The 18,474-nt window shown below is 39.5% G+C and overlaps 1 protein-coding gene across 2 annotated transcripts in view; it reads right to left on the minus strand.

Annotated features, from left to right (window-relative positions):
* SUDS3 (SDS3 homolog, SIN3A corepressor complex component) overlaps positions 1 to 18,474 on the minus strand; it is a 109,934-nt gene that overhangs the window by 51,480 nt on the left and 39,980 nt on the right. For both annotated transcript variants that reach the window (XM_053701677.1, XM_053701676.1), the window contains exons 7-9: positions 14,484 to 14,579; positions 6,986 to 7,047; positions 6,238 to 6,288 (exon numbers count right to left, since the gene is read on the minus strand). In XM_053701677.1, coding sequence (XP_053557652.1) covers positions 6,238 to 6,288; positions 6,986 to 7,047; positions 14,484 to 14,579 — 209 coding nt within the window. The remainder of the gene's footprint in view (positions 1 to 6,237; positions 6,289 to 6,985; positions 7,048 to 14,483; positions 14,580 to 18,474) is intronic.

The raw sequence follows: 18,474 nt of genomic DNA on the forward strand, positions 1-18,474 counted from the left end.
GGCACCACAGCTTGCAAAACCTTTCTCCCAAAAATAGAATGGACCCTGAACAAGAAGGTCCTGTCTCAAAGGTAGCTTCCATGGTGGAGCCGATGACATATTCACCAGGTCTGCATACCAAGTCCTGCGTGGCCACGCAGGAGCTATCAAGATCACCGAGGCCTTCTCCTGATTGATCCTGGCTACCAGCCTGGGAATGAGAGGAAACGGTGGGAATACATAAGCTAGGTTGAAGGTCCAAGGTGCTACTAGTGCATCTACTAGAGTCGCCTTGGGATCCCTGGATCTGGACCCGTAGCAAGGGACCTTGAAGTTCTGACGAGACGCCATCAGATCCATGTCTGGAATGCCCCATAATTGAGTTATTTAGGCAAAGATTTCCGGATGGAGTTCCCACTCCCCCGGATGGAATGTCTAACGACTCAGAAAATCCGCTTCCCAATTTTCCACTCCTGGGATGTGGATCGCAGACAAGTGGCAGGAGTGATCCTCCGCCCATTGAATTATTTTGGTCACTTCTTTCATCGCCAGGGAACTCTTTGTTCCCCCCTGATGATTGATATATGCAACGGTCGTCATGTTGTCTGATTGAAACCTTATGAATTTGGCCTTTGCTAGTTGAGGCCAAGCTCTGAGAGCATTGAATATCGCTCTCAGTTCCAGAATGTTTATCGGGAGAAGAGACTCTTCCAGAGACCATAGTCCCTGAGCTTTCAGGGATTCCCAGACCGCGCCCCAGCCCACCAGACTGGCGTCGGTCGTGACAATGACCCACTCTGGTCTGCGGAAGCTCAATCCCTGGGATAGATGGTCCAGGGTCAGCCACCAACGGAGTGAATCTCTGGTCTTTTGATCTACTTGAATCATTGGAGACAAGTCTGTATAATCCCCATTCCACTGTTTGAGCATGCACAGTTGTAATGGTCTTAGATGAATTCGTGCAAAAGGAACTATGTCCATTGTTGCAACCATCAATCCTACTACTTCCATGCACTGCGCTATGGAAGGACGAGGAACAGAATGAAGCACTTGACAAGAGCTTAGAAGTTTTGATTTTCTGACCTCTGTCAGAAAAATCCTCATTTCTAAGGAATCTATTATTGTTCCCAAGAAGGGAACTCTTGTTGACGGGGACAGAGAACTTTTTTCTTTGTTCACCTTCCATCCGTGAGATCTGAGAAAGGCTAGAACGATCTCCGTATGAGCCTTTGCTTTTGACAGAGACGACGCTTGTATTAGAATGTCGTCCAAGTAAGGTACTACTGCAATGCCCCTTGGTCTTAGAACCGCTAGAAGGGACCCTAGCACCTTTGTGAAAATCCTTGGAGCAGTGGCCAACCCGAATGGGAGGGCCACAAACTGGTAATGCTTGTCCAGAAATGCGAACCTTAGGAACTGATGATGTTCCTTGTGGATAGGAATATGTAGGTACGCATCCTTTAGATCCACGGTAGTCATAAATTGACTTTCCTGGATGGTGGGTAGATTCGTTCGAATAGTTTCCATTTTGAACGATGGTACCCTGAGAAATTTGTTTAGGATCTTCAAATCCAAAATTGGTCTGAACGTTCCCTCTTTTTTGGGAACTACGAACAGATTGGAATAAAATCCCATTCCTTGTTCCTTTATTGGAACTGGGTGTATCACTCCCATTTTTAACAGGTCTTCTACACAATGTAAGAATGCCTGTCTCTTTATTTGGTTTGAGGATAAGTGAGACCTGTGGAACCTTCCCCTTGGGGGTAGTTCCTTGAATTCCAGGAGATAACCTTGAGAAACTATTTCTAGCGCCCAAGGATCCTGAACATCTCTTGCCCAAGCCTGAGCAAAGAGAGAGAGTCTGCCCCCCACTAGAACCGGTCCCGGATCGGGGGCTACTCCTTCATGCTGTTTTGTTAGCAGTGGCAGGCTTCTTGGCCTGCTTACCCTTGTTCCAGCCTTGCATTGGTTTCCAGGCTGGTTTGGGTTGTGAGGTATTACCCTCTTGCTTAGAGGATGCAGAATTAGAGGCTGGTCCGTTTCTGCGAAAAGGACGAAAATTAGGCTTATTTTTAGCCTTAAAAGACCTATCCTGTGGAAGGGCGTGGCCCTTTCCCCCAGTGATGTCTGAAATAATCTCTTTCAATTCTGGTCCAAATAAAGTTTTACCTTTGAAAGGGATGTTACGCAATTTTGTCTTGGATGACACATCCGCTGACCAAGACTTTAGCCAAAGCGCTCTGCGCGCCACGATAGCAAACCCTGAATTTTTCGCCGCTAATCTAGCTAATTGCAAAGCGGCATCTAAAATAAAAGAGTTAGCCAATTTAAGTGCGTTAACTCTGTCCATAACCTCCTCATATGGAGTTTCTCTACTGAGCGACTTTTCTAGTTCCTGGAACCAGAACCACGCTGCCGTAGTGACAGGAACAATGCATGAAATAGGTTGTAGAAGGTAGCCTTGCTGTACAAAAATCTTTTTAAGCAAACCTTCTAATTTTTTTATCCATAGGATCTTTGAAAGCACAACTATCTTCGATAGGAATAGTAGTGCGTTTGTTTAGAGTAGAAACTGCCCCCTCGACCTTGGGGACTGTCTGCCATAAGTCCTTTCTGGGGTCGACCATAGGAAATAATTTCTTAAATATAGGGGGGGGAACAAAAGGTATGCCGGGCTTTTCCCACTCCTTATTTACTATGTCCGCCACCCGCTTGGGTATAGGAAAAGCGTCGGGGGGCACCGGAACCTCTAGGAACTTGTCCATCTTGCATAATTTCTCTGGAATGACCAAGTTGTCACAATCATCCAGAGTAGATAACACCTCCTTAAGCAGTGCGCGGAGATGTTCTAATTTAAATTTAAATGTCACAACATCAGGTTCAGCTTGATGAGAAATTTTTCCTGAATCCGAGATTTCTCCATCAGACAAAACCTCCCTCATGGCCCCTTCAGATTGGTGTGAGGGTATGACAGAACAATTATCATCAGCGCCCTCTTGCTCTTCAGTGTTTAAAACAGAGCAATCGCGCTTTCTCTGATAAGTAGGCATTTTGGATAAAAGATTTGCTATGGAGTTATCCATTACAGCCGTTAATTGTTGCATGGTAATAAGTATTGGCGCACTAGATGTACTAGGGGCCTCCTGCATGGGCAAAACTGGTGTAGACACAGTAGGAGATGATGTAGTATCATATTTACTCCCCTCATTTGAGGAATCATCTTGGGCAATATCATTATCTGTGGCAGTACTGTCCTTACTTTGTTTGGCCGCTATGGCACAATTATCACATAAATTTAAATGGGGAGACACATTGGCTTTCATACATATAGAACATAGCTTATCTGAAGGTACAGACATGTTAAACAGGCTTAAACTTGTCAACAAAGCACAAAAAACGTTTTAAAATAAAACCGTTACTGTCTCTTTAAATTTCAAACAGAAAACACTTTATTACTGAATATGTGAAAAAGTATGAAGGAATTGTTCAAAAATTACTAAAATTTCACCACAGTGTCTTAAAGCATTAAAAGTATTGCACACCAAATTTCAGAGCTTTAACCCTTAAAATAACGGAACCGGAGCCGTTTTAAAATTTAACCCCTATACAGTCCCAGCTATAGTCTTTGCTGAGACCCAACCAAATGACGCCTTCTAGAAGCTTTTTTAGTGATTCTTAGATCCTCACACATGCATCTGCATGCCCTGCTCTCCAAAAACAACTGCGCAGTAATGGCGCGAAAATGAGGCTCAGTCTATAACTAGAAAGGCCCCCTAACTGAAAAAGGTGTCCAACACAGTGCCTGCCATTTTATAAACGTTCCCCAAGATTATAAATGCCAATTGTTAGCCTAAATCTGAATAATATGCCCAAATAAAGCAATCAATTTAGCCCATAAAAATGTCTACCAGTTTTTTAGCCCTTATTAAGCCCTTTATTCTGTAAGTTGACTAAGAAAATTGCTTACCGGTCCCCATGAGGGGAAATGACAGCCTTCCAGCATTACACAGTCTTGTTAGAAATATGGCTAGTCATACCTTAAGCAGAAAAGTCTGCTAACTGTTTCCCCCAACTGAAGTTACTTCATCTCAACAGTCCTATGTGGAAACAGCAATCGATTTTAGTTACTGTCTGCTAAAATCATCTTCCTCTTACAAACAGAAATCTTCATCCTTTTCTGTTTCAGAGTAAATAGTACATACCAGCACTATTTTAAAATAACAAACACTTGATAGAAGAATAAAAACTACATTAAAACACCAAAAAACTCTTAACCATCTCCGTGGAGATGTTGCCTGTGCAACGGCAAAGAGAATGACTGGGGTGGGCGGAGCCTAGGAGGGACTATATGGCCAGCTTTGCTGGGACTCTTTGCCATTTCCTGTTGGGGAAGAGAATATCCCACAAGTAAGGATGACGCCGTGGACCGGACACACCAATGTTGGAGAAATAATGTTATATAATTCTGCACATAGTGCAGAATTATATCACATTATATTAGCGCAAACGTTTTAAAACAATATTTCCCCTTTGAATTTTAAATAAAACCTGCTGTTTTACAGACCCGCTCTCTGTGATCTTCTGAGCGGGTCTGTTTTTTTCAAACAGCGCATCGGGCCAGCTGTATAGTCACAGCCCGGCCCAACCACACCATAGCACTAAGTGCAGCTCGCTCCTGCTCTGTCAGACAGCAGGAGCGAGCTGCACTTAGTGCTATGGCGTGGTCGGGCCGGGCTGTGACTATACAGCTGGCCCGATGCGCTGTTTGAAAAAAACAGACCCGCTCAGAAGATCACAGAGAGCGGGTCTGTAAAACCGCAGGTTTTATTTAAAGTGAATGTAAAGTCAGCTTCCTGTCTAAACATATGTGTAACTAATGTTAATAAAAAAGTGGACTTTCATTCATCAATTGCTAATTTTTTCAATCGTTACCTTTATTTTCACTAATTTATCCTGTTTCTCGTTATTATCATCCTCCACCCGGCATTTGCGCTCCATTCCTGTTGTTTATAAAGGACGTCTTACTAGCCAATAACGTCTTTAACCACAGGGGGGACCCACCCCCTTAGAATGACGTAAGAAGTCCTTATTGCGCATGCGTTCGATTCTGGTTGAAAGCTAATTTATCGTCAGCTTGTGCACATTTCGCGCATGCGCAATAGAACAGTATACGGAGTCCTGTCATTTCCTAACTATTTCAGCACTCGGTAAGTTGATATGAAAGGGCTCCGTATATAAGTACATTGTACATTGCATATAAGTACTTTGAAATACAGTTAGATGGCTTGAGAAAAGTAATTGATTTTATATTATAGAAAGTGACTTACACTCAATATGTATTTCTCTGCTAATTGGCGGTATAACAGGCTGGGGTGTTAGGAGATACTGTCCGCTTCGCAACGATAGTTTTCATTGAATGGACTCATTCAATGAATACTATATTTTTTGACAGCGGAAACCGGAATAACGCATGCGCAATGGCAATAGTAAACAGGAGCGCGCATTGCGGATACGTAAACAGCGGGTGGGACCGCTGTTTACGTAATATGGAGGAGAATCAGGAAACAGTGAGTGGGAGGAGCGAGTAAAGTAAATGAAGCATATTTACGATATGAAATTAGAAATAAATGATTACTTTTAGTAAAAAATTATTGTGGCGGTATGCTTAATAGGATGATTGTCTACATAACTATATTATCCAAACCGGATAAATTGACATTCACTTTAAAAAGCAAAGGGGAAATATTGTTTTAAAACGTTTGCGCTAATATAATGTTATATAATTCTGCACTATGTGCAGAATTATATAACATTATTTTTAAGGTTTACTGTCCCTTTAAAGTAAGAAACATTTTCTTTCCGAGTTAACCGTCCGCTACAATAAAACATATACAATATAAAGGATGATTAATTTTTGGAGATGTACATACTGGTGTGTGCCAGGGAGAAGGGGTTCATGGCTTGTTTTAAATATAATGTATTAAAAGGGGCACTAATGAAACCAGTTTATATAACTGCATTCTAGTAAACAGTGAGATATATATATATATATATATATAAATACACATACACACACACACACATTTTGTGTGTATATATATATATATATATATATATATATATATATATATATATATATATATATATACACACACACATTTTTTTATGTCCCAGACTACATAGCTTTAGAGCACTTCAGAAGTGAAAGCAGGTTAGTCCAAAAGTCTGGTCCAACACATTAGCTCAAGGCAGACTTACACAAGATTGTAGTTGTTGGGTGCAGGCAGGAACTGAGATATGATACACTTTCTAAAAAAAAATGTGATGAAGTTAAAAATCATTTCACAACATGTAAATATATATATTTAAAATGACATTGATTGGTGGTAGTAAAGAGACCATGTAAAAAGGTATGATTAAAAAGACATGCCCTCGCGTATTATACTGAAATATATTTTGGTGCCTTATTTATTTTTCTGGCATACTTAAAAAGGTAGATGGGAACAAAGTGAACATTGATAAAAAAAATAGCAAACAGCTTTGTACAAAGTATCAGTTTTGAGAAAAGCAATTGCCTTCAGAAATTGATTCTAACAAACAATTCAAGATTTTGTCAAAAGGATTTAAGAAAACTGAATTTGCTTAAAAAAAAAAAAAAATTATATATATATATATATATATAAAACATTTTTTTTTTTAAAGCAAATTCAGTTTTCTTAAATACTTTTGACAAAATCTTGAATTAGCAAACTTTACAGTATATTTTAGCAATTGCACTTCATACAAAGCCATGATATGTCATAGTCCCTCTTATTGTGCAGAATATATTTCTAACACATTCTCAAAATGTAATTGGTTTTCAAACAAAACCTACAAAAAGCTATTACCAAATTAATTTTGATACATTTATAAACTAATATGGCCATCTTAGAGCGGAGTTAATATATTAATAAAAACGAAGGGAAAAACAAAAAACAAAAAAAACACCAGTATAAAAACTCTTCACCTTGTTTAGGGTCCTCAAATCTTCCATAATCTGTTCATCTGTCAGAAGATAATTTAGCTGAGGTGCTAGACATTAAGGCAAACTCATTTGAATATGATCCTTCTATGTACACATTTACTAACACAATTGATAAGAAGCACATAAATGCTGATGACTGGGGACAAAAAAAAAGTATATTTGTTGTACTCCCTACATAAACAATTAAAATGATTTCTTTTAACTAAAATGAGTACATTTATAAAAAAAAGTATTTGTAATACAATTGATGAATCTAATTACTTTGTTTCTGTTAATAAAATTCACTGAAACTTTGAAAGCAAATTACATCTTTGGATTTCTATTTATTTTTTTAGAAAATAGATACATCTCCTTTGCCAAATAACTTCTACCAGCCAACCAGATTGAGACAAGCTGGATAATGGGCAAGTGAAAGGCAACCCTTGAATCTTCATACAAAACTCAGATTAACTGCTCGTAAACTACAAATATAAGACAGGAAAAGAATAAAGACGTTTTTATTGCACTTCAGCAAGTACAATTTCAGAGAGACATATAGACCACATAAATAATTGCCACAAGAAAAAATACAAATTGTGATTTCAGCAAAACATTATGGAGGTGGGTGCCTATACACCAATAAAACTGGTGGAGAGGCACCCACCTCTATAACCTCCATAATAAAGAAGCAACTAATAGTAAAGGTGTGGCTAACCTACAGTACAAGGACCCCAGATTTTTATAACAAATTTTCTGGCATTTCGTCTCTGGGATGTCTTCGTACCCTAACTGAAAAAAAAATAATGACAAGTCACACAGTTGTTACATCATATTAATACCATACTGAGAAAAGCCATATTATATGATGTGTGCTTGCTTTTGTGCTGAAAGGGGTGGAGGATTTCAGTTAAGGTAAACTACAATAGCCCACTGTGTGTCCCTGGCTTTGTAGCTTGTGGTATCTCAGAAGTTCTGCTTCTCCAGCATCTTAGACCCTTGTGTACCTATGTCCTTGTGTAGACAGCTTGACCATTATAACACTGTAAAGCATAAACACAGAATAGCTTGTTAAAAAAACAAACATTCTTTATCCTGAGGAAAAATACATGGGGACGCTTGGAAGCTACAAATTGTCTTTTACAGGAAAACAAATGTAAAAACAAAATTTATGCTAACCTGATAAATTTCTTTCTTTCCGGGAATGGAGAGTCCACGACTTCATTCTAATTACTAGTGGGGTATTCAACTCTTGGCCAACAGGAGGCGGCAAAGAGCCCCCCAGCAAAGCTGTTAAGTGTAACTTCCCTTACCCATATAATCCCCATTCAGCTGAAGGAAAATGGAAAAAGAAGAAACACAAGGGTACAGAGGTGCCTGAGGTTTACTAAAAAAAAAACTGCTGAATTATAATTAAAAAGAGGGCGGGGTCTTGGACTTTCCATGCCCAGAAAGAAAGAAAGATTTATCAGGTAAGCATAAATTTTGTTTTCTTTCCTATGGCAAGGAGAGTCCACTACTTCATTCCAATTACTAGTGGGAACCAATACCCAAGCTAGAGGACACAGAATGAAAAGGGAGAACAAGGCAGGAGGACCTAAATCGAAGGCACCACCGCTTGAAGAACCTTTCTCCCAAAAGAGGCCTCAGCTGAGGCAAAAGTATAAAATTTGTAAAAAGTATGCAAAGAGGACCATGTTGCCGCCTTGCAAATCTGTTCCACAGAAGCTTCATTTTTGAAAGATGAGGAGACAGCCTTAGTGGAATGAGCCGTAATTCTCTCAGGAGGCTGTTGTCCAGCTCTCTCATAAGCAAAACAAATTATACTTCTTAACCAGAGGGAAAGGGTAGTAGAAGTGGCCTTCTGACCCTCCGCTTTCCAGAGAAAACAACAAACAAGGCAGAAGATTGCCGAAAATCTTTAGTAGCTTGTAGATAAAATTTTAGAGCACGCACAACATCCAGGTTATGCAAAAGACGTTCCCTTATGAGAAGGATTAGGACAAAAAGAACAATTTCCTGATTATCGTTTCGATCTGACATCACCTTAGGGAGAAACACCAATTTAGTACGAAGGACCGCCTTATATGCATGAAAAATAAGGTACGGGGAATAACACTGCAGAGCTGAAAGCTCAGAAACTGTGCGAGCGGAAGAAATAGCAAGGAGAAACAAAACCTTCCAAGATAACAACTTTATATCAACAACATGCATTGGCTCAAACAGAGCCTGCAACAAAACTTTAAGAACTAGGTTAAGGCTCCAAGGAGGAGCAACAGGTTTAAACACAGGCTGATTCTGACCAGGGACTGAACAAAAGCTTGAACATCTGGTAAATCTGACAGACGTTTGTGCAAAAGAATATATAGTGCAGAAATCTGACCCTTTAGAGTACTGACTGACAAACCTTTCTCCAGACCATCTAGGCATTCAATCTCCAAGCAGAAAATCTATATTTGGATGGAGGAATGGACCCTGAATTAGAAGGTCCTTCCTCAGAGGTAACCTCCAAGGGGGGAGAGATGACATCTTCACCAGATCCTGCGAGGCCAGGCAGGAGCTATTAGAATCACAGGCGCTCTTCTCCTGTTTGATACGAGCAATGACTTGTGGAAGGAGAGCAAACGGAGGAAACAGGTATGCTAGACTGAAATTCCAATGAACCGCCAGAGCATCTATCAGAGCAGCCTAAGGATCTCTTGATCCGTACTTTGTAAGCTGAGGTGATATTGTCCGACTGGAATCTGATAAACCGGACTAAAGATAATTAAGGCCAAGCAGTCAAGTCATTGAAGATCGCTCTCAACTCCAAGATGTTTATAGGAAGAGAGGACTCTTCCCGAGACCACAGGCCCTGAGGTTTTAGAGAACCCCAAACAGCTCCCCAGCCTAAAGGGCAAAAGGAATGATGTCCATTGAAGCGACCATCAGACCAATCACTTCCATGCATTGAGCCACTGATGGACGAATAGCAGACTGGAATGAAAGGCACAAAGTAAGAAGTCTGGATTTCCCGACATCTGTCAGGAAAATTTTCATGGACAGGGAATCTATGATTGCCCCTAAGAAACACACTCTTGTAGCTGGAACAAGGGAACTCTTTCCCAGATTCACTTTCCATCCATGGGAACATAGAAAAGACAACAACATATCTGTATGAGATTTTGCTAGATAAAAAGATGACACCTGAACCAAGATGTAGTCTAGGTAAGGTGCCACAGCAATTCCTTGGGATCTGACCACTGCCAAAAAGAGACCCCAGAACATTAGTGAATATTATGGGAGCCATGGCAAGACCAAACTGAAGTGCAACAAACTGGAAATGCTTGTCCAGAAAGGCAAACCTTAGAAACTGGTGATTAACCTGAACCAAGGGAAGGATGGAACAAATAGTTTCCATCTTGAAGGACGGAAACCATAGGAATTTGTTGAGGGACTTTAGGTCTAGGATGGGACTGAAAGTTCCTTCCTTTTTGGGAACCACAAGGATTTGAGTAGAATCCTAGTCCCCGTTCTCTCACAGGTACAATTACTCCCAAGGAGGATAGGTCCTCTACGCAGTTTAAGAAGGCCTCCCTCTTTACCCGAGTAACAGGAGAAATCTGCCCCTTGGAGGGCAACACTTGAATCCTATTCTGTATCCCTGGTATACTATGTCCACAGCCCACAGATCTGGGCATATCCAAGCTTTGTGAAAAAAGAAAGCCTGCACCCCACTTGACCCAAAATTGGATCGGGGCGGACCCTTCATGCTGATTTTGAATCAGTGAAAGGTTTCTTGTTTTGCTTCTCCTTATTCCAAGGCTGACTGGACTTCCAAGAGTTCCTGGATTGCTCTGGCTTGGAAGAAGGGGGAAGACTTTTGTCCTTTAAAGTTGCGAAAGGAGTGAAAATTTGAATTCTGACGGCCTTTAGCTCTATTTTTCTTGTCCTGAGGTAGGAAAGATCCCTTTCCAACAGTAATTTCAGAAATAATTTCCGCCAGACCAGGTCCAAATAGAGTTTTACCTTTATAAGGTAAAGCCAAAAGCTTGGCCTTTGAAGATACATCAGCCGACCAAGATTTTAACCACAAAGCTCTGCAAGATAGAACAGTGAAGCTAGACATCTTAGCTCCCATCGTACCTGCATGTTGGCATCGCAGATAAAGGTATTGGCCAGTTTAAGAGCTTTGATCCTATTTTGGATCTCCTCTATCGTAGTTTCTTCTGATATCAGATCAGACAGGGCATTGCACCAATAAGATGCTGCTCACGCAACCGTAGCAATACTTGCCGCAGGTTGCCACTGTAAACCTTGATGGATGTACATCTTTTTTTTAAGTAAGCTTCTTATCCATGGGATCCTTAAAGGAAAACCGATCCTCAATAGGAATGGTGGTTCTTTTAGCTAGAGCAGAGATAGCTCCTTCTACTTTAGGCACAGTGCGCCATAAATCAAGAATGGAGTTAGCAACAGGAAACATTTTTTTAAAAACAGAGGATGGGGGAAAGGGAACTACTGGCTTAATCCATTCCTGAGCTTTAATTTCAGACATCTTGTCTGGAACCGGAAAAACATCCACAGAAGAGGGAGAATCATAAACTCTTAACTTTAGTAGACTTTTTAGGTTTAACAGCAACTGAAGGTTCAGAGTCATCCAAAGTAGCCAGAACCTCCTTCTGAAGCAACCGGAGATGTTTAAGCTTAAATCTAAAATTAACTTCTTCAGATTCAGAAGATTTTCCCTCCATTGTGTCAGAGTCTGAGATCTCACCTTCAGAAACTACTGAAGTATCATCATTAGACATTTGGGAAAGGTTGACCAGCGCGGATTTAGCGTCAGAAACCTTACTAGCAGACAAATGTTTAGATTTCCTTTTACGCTTACCCGAAGTAGGGAAAGCAGATAAAGCCGCAGATACTGCAGAAGTTATCTGTGCGGCAAAATCCCCAGGTAAATAAACACCCCCAGGAGGTTGAGAGGAAACAGCACGAGAAACAATTAAAGCTTGGGACGTTTGTGGAGAAAGCTGAGGCATGTCACGCACAGCATTATCCTGAGAGACACTTGGCTCAGAAGGGAGTAACTTGTATTTAAATTTTAAAGTTTTAGCTAAGTATGAGGAACAAAATTGCATAGGCGGGACAATTTGGGCCTCTAAACATAGCAAGAAATTGACTGATCCTGTTCTGAGTCCATAGCTACAGAAATCAGATCCCACTAAATATGACAATTAGAATTTAAGTAAATTGTACACAAGAACAATAATGCACCAATTTAGATGACTTATTGCATAAACAAGACTAAAAATACTGAGGGTAAAAGAAACTGTCACCCTAAAAACAACCTCAGACAATCCGCTCTGTTGCCTGAGGCTCCTACCGTGACAGAATACCCCACTAGCAAGAGGAAGCAAGACACTCTGCCGCGATCCTCTCCTCTGGACAAACGATCCGTTCTTCAAGTACAAGCCGTCACGGTTAAGCTCACAAAGCTCCGCTCTGATACAGCGGAAGTCACATGAGCTGCCAAAAAAGAAACCGCGCCACATAACAAACGCACGAAAAATACAAATGGCCCGATAAAGTAAAAAAAAAAAAAAAAAACTTCTTAGCCCCTTAACTCTCTTTGAAGCTAAGCAAAAATAAGGGAAAGGTAAAATCCCTTAACAAAACCCCTCTGCCAAGTTTAGTCTCTCTTACTGTCTTCTCAACATATAAAGCTGTAAAGTGCCAGAAAAGCTGCCCATAATATGTACCCTTATCAATAAGGATAACCAAGTCCCAAAATAGATCAATTTAAGAGGTAACTTCAAAAGTGCTGTCCTTCAGTACCTAGAAGGCAAAGGCACTTTCCTGTGGATCCAGCTGCAGGGCAGATAACAGCTACTTAGGTGTGACCAGTACTCCACTCCCTGTCAGAGACCTGTAGCAAAAGAATGAACAGAGTAACCAACCCTGGCTTTCTGCAAAGGGGCAGCAAAGTGTTAAAAGTAAAGCAAAGACTACCTCGCTGCCTTCTAACTGATAAAAGCCACCACTACTCTTACTAAAGAGATTAACGTGGACACAGCTAGACCCCAATCCTTGCTTGCAGGGAAAAGTACCCATTAAAAGGAATAAATATCTTCAGACACAAACTTAGCAAATCCTCTGTTGATAAAGGCAAAGAGAATGACTGGGGATTATAGGAAAGGGACGTTACACTTAACAGCTTTGTTAGGGGTGCTCTTTGCCTCCTCCTGCTGGCCAGGAGTTGAATATCCCACTAGTAATTGAAATGAAGTTGTGGACTCTCCATGCCATAGGAAAGAAACTGGAGTGTTTTTGTCCACATACCTCTCTTAAAGTGAAGGTAAACTGTCACGAATGAGTGCCAGGTTTTTAAAATTATTAAAAAACAGGGGCTCTTTCAGCGGTTTTGTTAAAATACTTACCTTTTTCTTCTTGCAAGCCGGAGCAGCGATTACACGACCCGCAGCTCGTCTCTTCTTACGTCAGCAATGAAAAATCCAGCTTCCTCCAATCACACAAGAACAATAATGCACTGCAATGTTTGCTCGGGGGGGGGGGGGGGGAAGCTGTATTCGTCATTGCTGACATAAGAAGAGACGACCTGCTCTGGCTTGCAAGAAGAAAAAGATAAGTATTTTAACAAAACCACTGAAATGTAAACTTTCATGAAAGTAAGTGCCCCTGTTATTAATATTTTTAAAAAACGGGCACTCATTTGTGAAAGTTTACCTTCACTTTAAAGAAAGGACCGACCAAAAAAAAAAAAAAAAAAAATAGCCAGGAGGTTACTGTCCATCATTCTCAAAAGAGGAGCCTCACCACATTGGTGAAATATTTTACATTGAAAAAATGAATGAAAACACAGAATAAATACATCGTTGAGTCTCTAAGAGAGAACAATATAATCACTTAGCCTGTGCTTGAATCAGAATGTGAATGGCTTACCTCACATGATAGAACGGCTTTAGATCAGAAGAATCCATATTACTTCATTGCAAAATAATTCAAACTTTCCTTCCAGAATGATCGGTCAAAAGCCTATTTTATTGTGTGTTTTCCAACTTTAAAAATCAGGGAACATGTGAGGAAAAATGATAAAGATGAAATTAGGACATTTTGCAGGATACTTACCTGTCACTGTAGACATGGAATTTACTTGTAAAAATCTGGCTACGACAATGAAGCAGTCTATGAATAAACATAGCTTATTTCACTTCCAAACCAGTCTATTTCTAGTCTCCTACAGGCGATAACTTTACTAAAATGCAAGCATTATACAAAACCATTTACCACAATTTCTCAGACATTTTTAAGTATTTGTACAGACCGGACTTACCATATTGAAAATAATTTTGTTGTAAAATTCTGACCATTAGGTTTAGAAAAATTTTTGAGAGTTCAAACTATAATGTCAATAAATATAATAACCAATTGTACCTTACAACAGCTGTAGACAACCTTTTCACCTGTAATGATCATATCGCACTCTAAGCCAATAAAAGGATATCAGGGGCAGGTTTCCTCCTCTTGTCAGGAATTGGCACGGGATCATTTGGTCTTCGCCTTAACTTGCGAGTCATAATTGGTTTGACTTCCATGGAATCTATAGTTATGCATTGTAAAAAGTTTTAAAAAATTCTGCACATTACATTTGTATTTCTATAAATACACTAAAATAGCATTTTTATCAGCTATATTTGCTAAGCGATATAAATTAACATATTTTAAAGGGATATGAAACCCAAAAAAATGCATTTTGTGATTTAGACAGAACATACCATTTTAAAAAGTTTCCAATTTATTATCAAATTTGCTTCGTTCCCATGATTTTCTGTGTTGAAGAGACCCCTAGATAGGCATGTGGAGCACTACATGGCAAGAGATAGTGTTGTGATCTACTGCTCTTGCAAATAGCTCACATTCTTGCAAAACTGCTGCCATATAGTGCTCCAGAAATGGGCCTGCTCCTAAGTATATGTCTCTGATTTCGACAAACCATACCACAAGACAAAGAAAAATTGAAAATAGAAGTAAATTGTAAAGTTGTTTAAAATCACCAAATAAATATTTTGGGTTTCATATCCATTTAAGAAGACACTATACAAACGATTGATTAAAATATTACTATTTAAAGAACTCCCCAATTTCTTTTAAACTAAGGGTGCAGTGTTAACCCCAGGGCACACCACACTGCCGATTTCTGTTATCCGAAATACAAACATGAATATATGAACTTACAAATCAAAACATATAAAATTAATAATAAAAATACAGAAGAAAAAAAAGTAATAGTTCTCAATAAGCCCATATGATAATAAATCACGTGTAGCATAGATTTGTTTTGTCATTGTTAGAATGTCTGTACATTGTTTCTACTAAACTCATAATTATAGAATCAAATATACATAGCAATTTAAGAGTAACCTGGCTCATTTTACGGATCACCTGGATAACATTTAACGCAATAGGAATTCAAAATTGGCTAATATTAATAGTTTTCAATGTGTGTTGTGCAAATTATGATTTAATTAATTAGTAAAGTTATGCATTTAATTTGTGCTTGATAACTTAACATTTATAATTAACATAAAATCTTATATTTTCTTCCTCCTACTTGTCTCCCCTCCCACAAGCGACATTAAGACTGAAGATACTTCAGTCAGAGGTAAAAAGCATCATATTTATAAAAGGTTACATTACTAGTTCAATTCACTGTATAGGTTGATGCTGCATTAAAACTAAAGCAGTTTGTAAGGCACAACAGGACACATACACAGGGCATTGCTGAAGATGGGATTGTTTTCTATATTTATCTAATAAACAATACTGCAGGACCTCAATGCTGTTTGTAGATCGCCTAAAAACAGCCATTTCCCGCTGAAAAAAAATTAATCCACAACCCAAAATATAAGTTTATTCTCATAAATAAAAAGAAAAACTTAAAACATAAGCAGAAGAATCAAACAAACAGCTGCCTGAATAACTTTTCTACCAAAAACTGCTTCTGAAGAAGCAAATACATCAAAACGGTAGAATTTAGTAAATGTATGCAAAGAAGACCAAGTTGCTGCTTTGCAAATCTGATCAACTGAAGCTTCATTCTTAAAAGCCCATGAAGTGGAGACTGATCTAGTAGAATGAGCTGTAATTCTCTGATGCGGGGCTTGACCCGACTCCAAATAAGCTTGATGAATCAAAAGCTTTAACCATGAAGCCAAGAAAACAGCAGAAGCCTTCTGACCTTTCCTAGAACCAGAAAAGATAACAAATAGACTAGAAGACTTCCTGAAATCTTTAGTAGCTTCAACATAATATTTAAAAGCTCTTACCACATCCAAAGAATATAAGGATCTCTCCAAAGAATTCTTAGGATTAGGACACAAGGAAAGGACAACAATTTCTCTATTAATGTTGTTAGAATTCACAACCACAAAGGTGAGAATTTAAATGAAGTCCGCAAAACCGCCTTATCCTGATGAAAAATCAGAAAAAGGAGATTCACAAGAAAGAGCAGATAATTCAGAAACTCTTCTAGGAGAAGAGATGGCCAAAAGGAACAACACTTTCCAAGAAAGTAGTTTAATGCCCAAAGAATGCATAGGCTCAAAAGGAGGAGCCTGTAAAGCCTTCAAAACCAAATTAAGACTCCAAAGAGGAGAGATTGATTTAATGACAGGCTTGATATGAACCAAAGCCTGTACAAAATAGTGAATATCAGGAAGATTAGCATTCTTTCTGTGAAATAAAACAGAAAGAGCAGAGATTTGTCCCTTCAAGGAACTTGCAGACAAACCCTTATCCAAACCATCCTGAAGAAACTGTAAAATTCTAGGAATTCTGAAAGAATGCCAAGAGAATTTATGAGAACACCATGAAATGTAAGTCTTACAAACTCGATAATAAATCTTTCTAGAAACAGATTTATGAGCCTGTAACATAGTATTAATCACTGAGTCAGAGAAACCTCTATGGCTAAGCACTAGGTGTTCAATTTCCATACCTTCAAATTTAATGATTTGAGTTCCTGATGGAAAAACGGACCATGAGACAGAAAATCCGGCCTTAATGGAAGTGGCCAAGGTTGGCAACTGGACATCCGAACAAGATCCGCATACCAAAACCTGTGAGGCCATGCTGGAGCCACCAGCAACACAAACGATTGCTCCATGATGATTTTGGAGATCACTCTTGGAAGAAGAACTAGAGGCGGAAAAATATAAGCAGGTTGATAACACCAAGGAAGTGTCAACGCATCCACTGCTTCCGCCCGAGGATCCCTGGACCTGAAGTTTTTTGTTTAGATGAGAAGCCATCAGATCTACTTCTGGAAGACCCCACATCTGAACAACCTGAGAAAACACATCTGGATGAAGGGACCACTCCCCCGGATGTAAAGTCTGAAAGTCATATGCCACAGTTGTGATATTGTCTGTCTGAAAACAAATGAACGGTTCCCTCTTCAACAGAGGCCAAATCTGAAGAGCCCTGAAAATCGCACGGAGTTCCAAAATATTGATAGGTAATCTCGCCTCTTGAGATTTCCAAACCCCTTGTGCTGTCAGAGATCCCCAAACAGCTCCCCAACCTGAAAGACTTGCAAATGTTGTGATCACAGTCCAGGTTGGACGAACAAGAGAGGCCCCTTGAACTATACAATGGTAATCTAACCACCAAGTCAGAGATAGTCGAACATTGGGATTTAAGTATATTAATTGTGATATCTTTGTATAATCCCTGCACCATTGGTTCAGCATACAAAGCTGAAGAGGTCTCATATGAAAACAAGCAAAGGGGATCGAGTCCGATGCTTTAGTCATGAGACCTAAAACTTCCATGCACATAGCTATTGAAGGGAATGACTGAGACTGAAGGTTCCGACAGGCTGCAACCAATTTTAAACGTCTCTTGTCTGTTAGAGACAAAGTCATGGACATTGAATATCTGGAAACCTAAAAAGGTGACCCTTGTCTGAGGAATCAAAGAACTTTTTGGTAAATAGATCCTCCAACCATGTTTTTGTAGAAACAACACTAGTTGATTTGTTTGAGATTCTGCAGAACGTAAAGACTGAGCTAGTACCAAGATATCGTCCAAATAAGGAAACACCGCAATACCCCGCTCTCTGATTACAGAGAGTAGGGCACCGAGAACCTTTGAAAAGATTCTTGGAGCTGTCGCTAGGCCAAAAGGAAGAGCAACAAATTGGTAATTCTTGTCTAGTAAAGAGAATCTCAGAAACTGATAAGGATCTGGATGAATCTGAATATGAAGATACGCATCCTGCAAGTCTATTGTGGACATATAATGTCCTTGCTGAACAAAAAGGCAGAATAGTCCTTATAGTCACCATTTTAAAAGTTGGTACTCTTACAGAACGATTCAAAATTTTCAGATCCAGAACTGGTCTGAATGAATTTTCTTTCTTTGGGACAATGAATAGATTTGAATAAAACCACAGACCCTGTTCCTGAAACGGAACTGGCATGATTACCCTTAAA

This window comes from Bombina bombina, chromosome 2 (assembly GCF_027579735.1).
Source record: "Bombina bombina isolate aBomBom1 chromosome 2, aBomBom1.pri, whole genome shotgun sequence".
Lineage (NCBI taxonomy): Eukaryota > Metazoa > Chordata > Amphibia > Anura > Bombinatoridae > Bombina > Bombina bombina.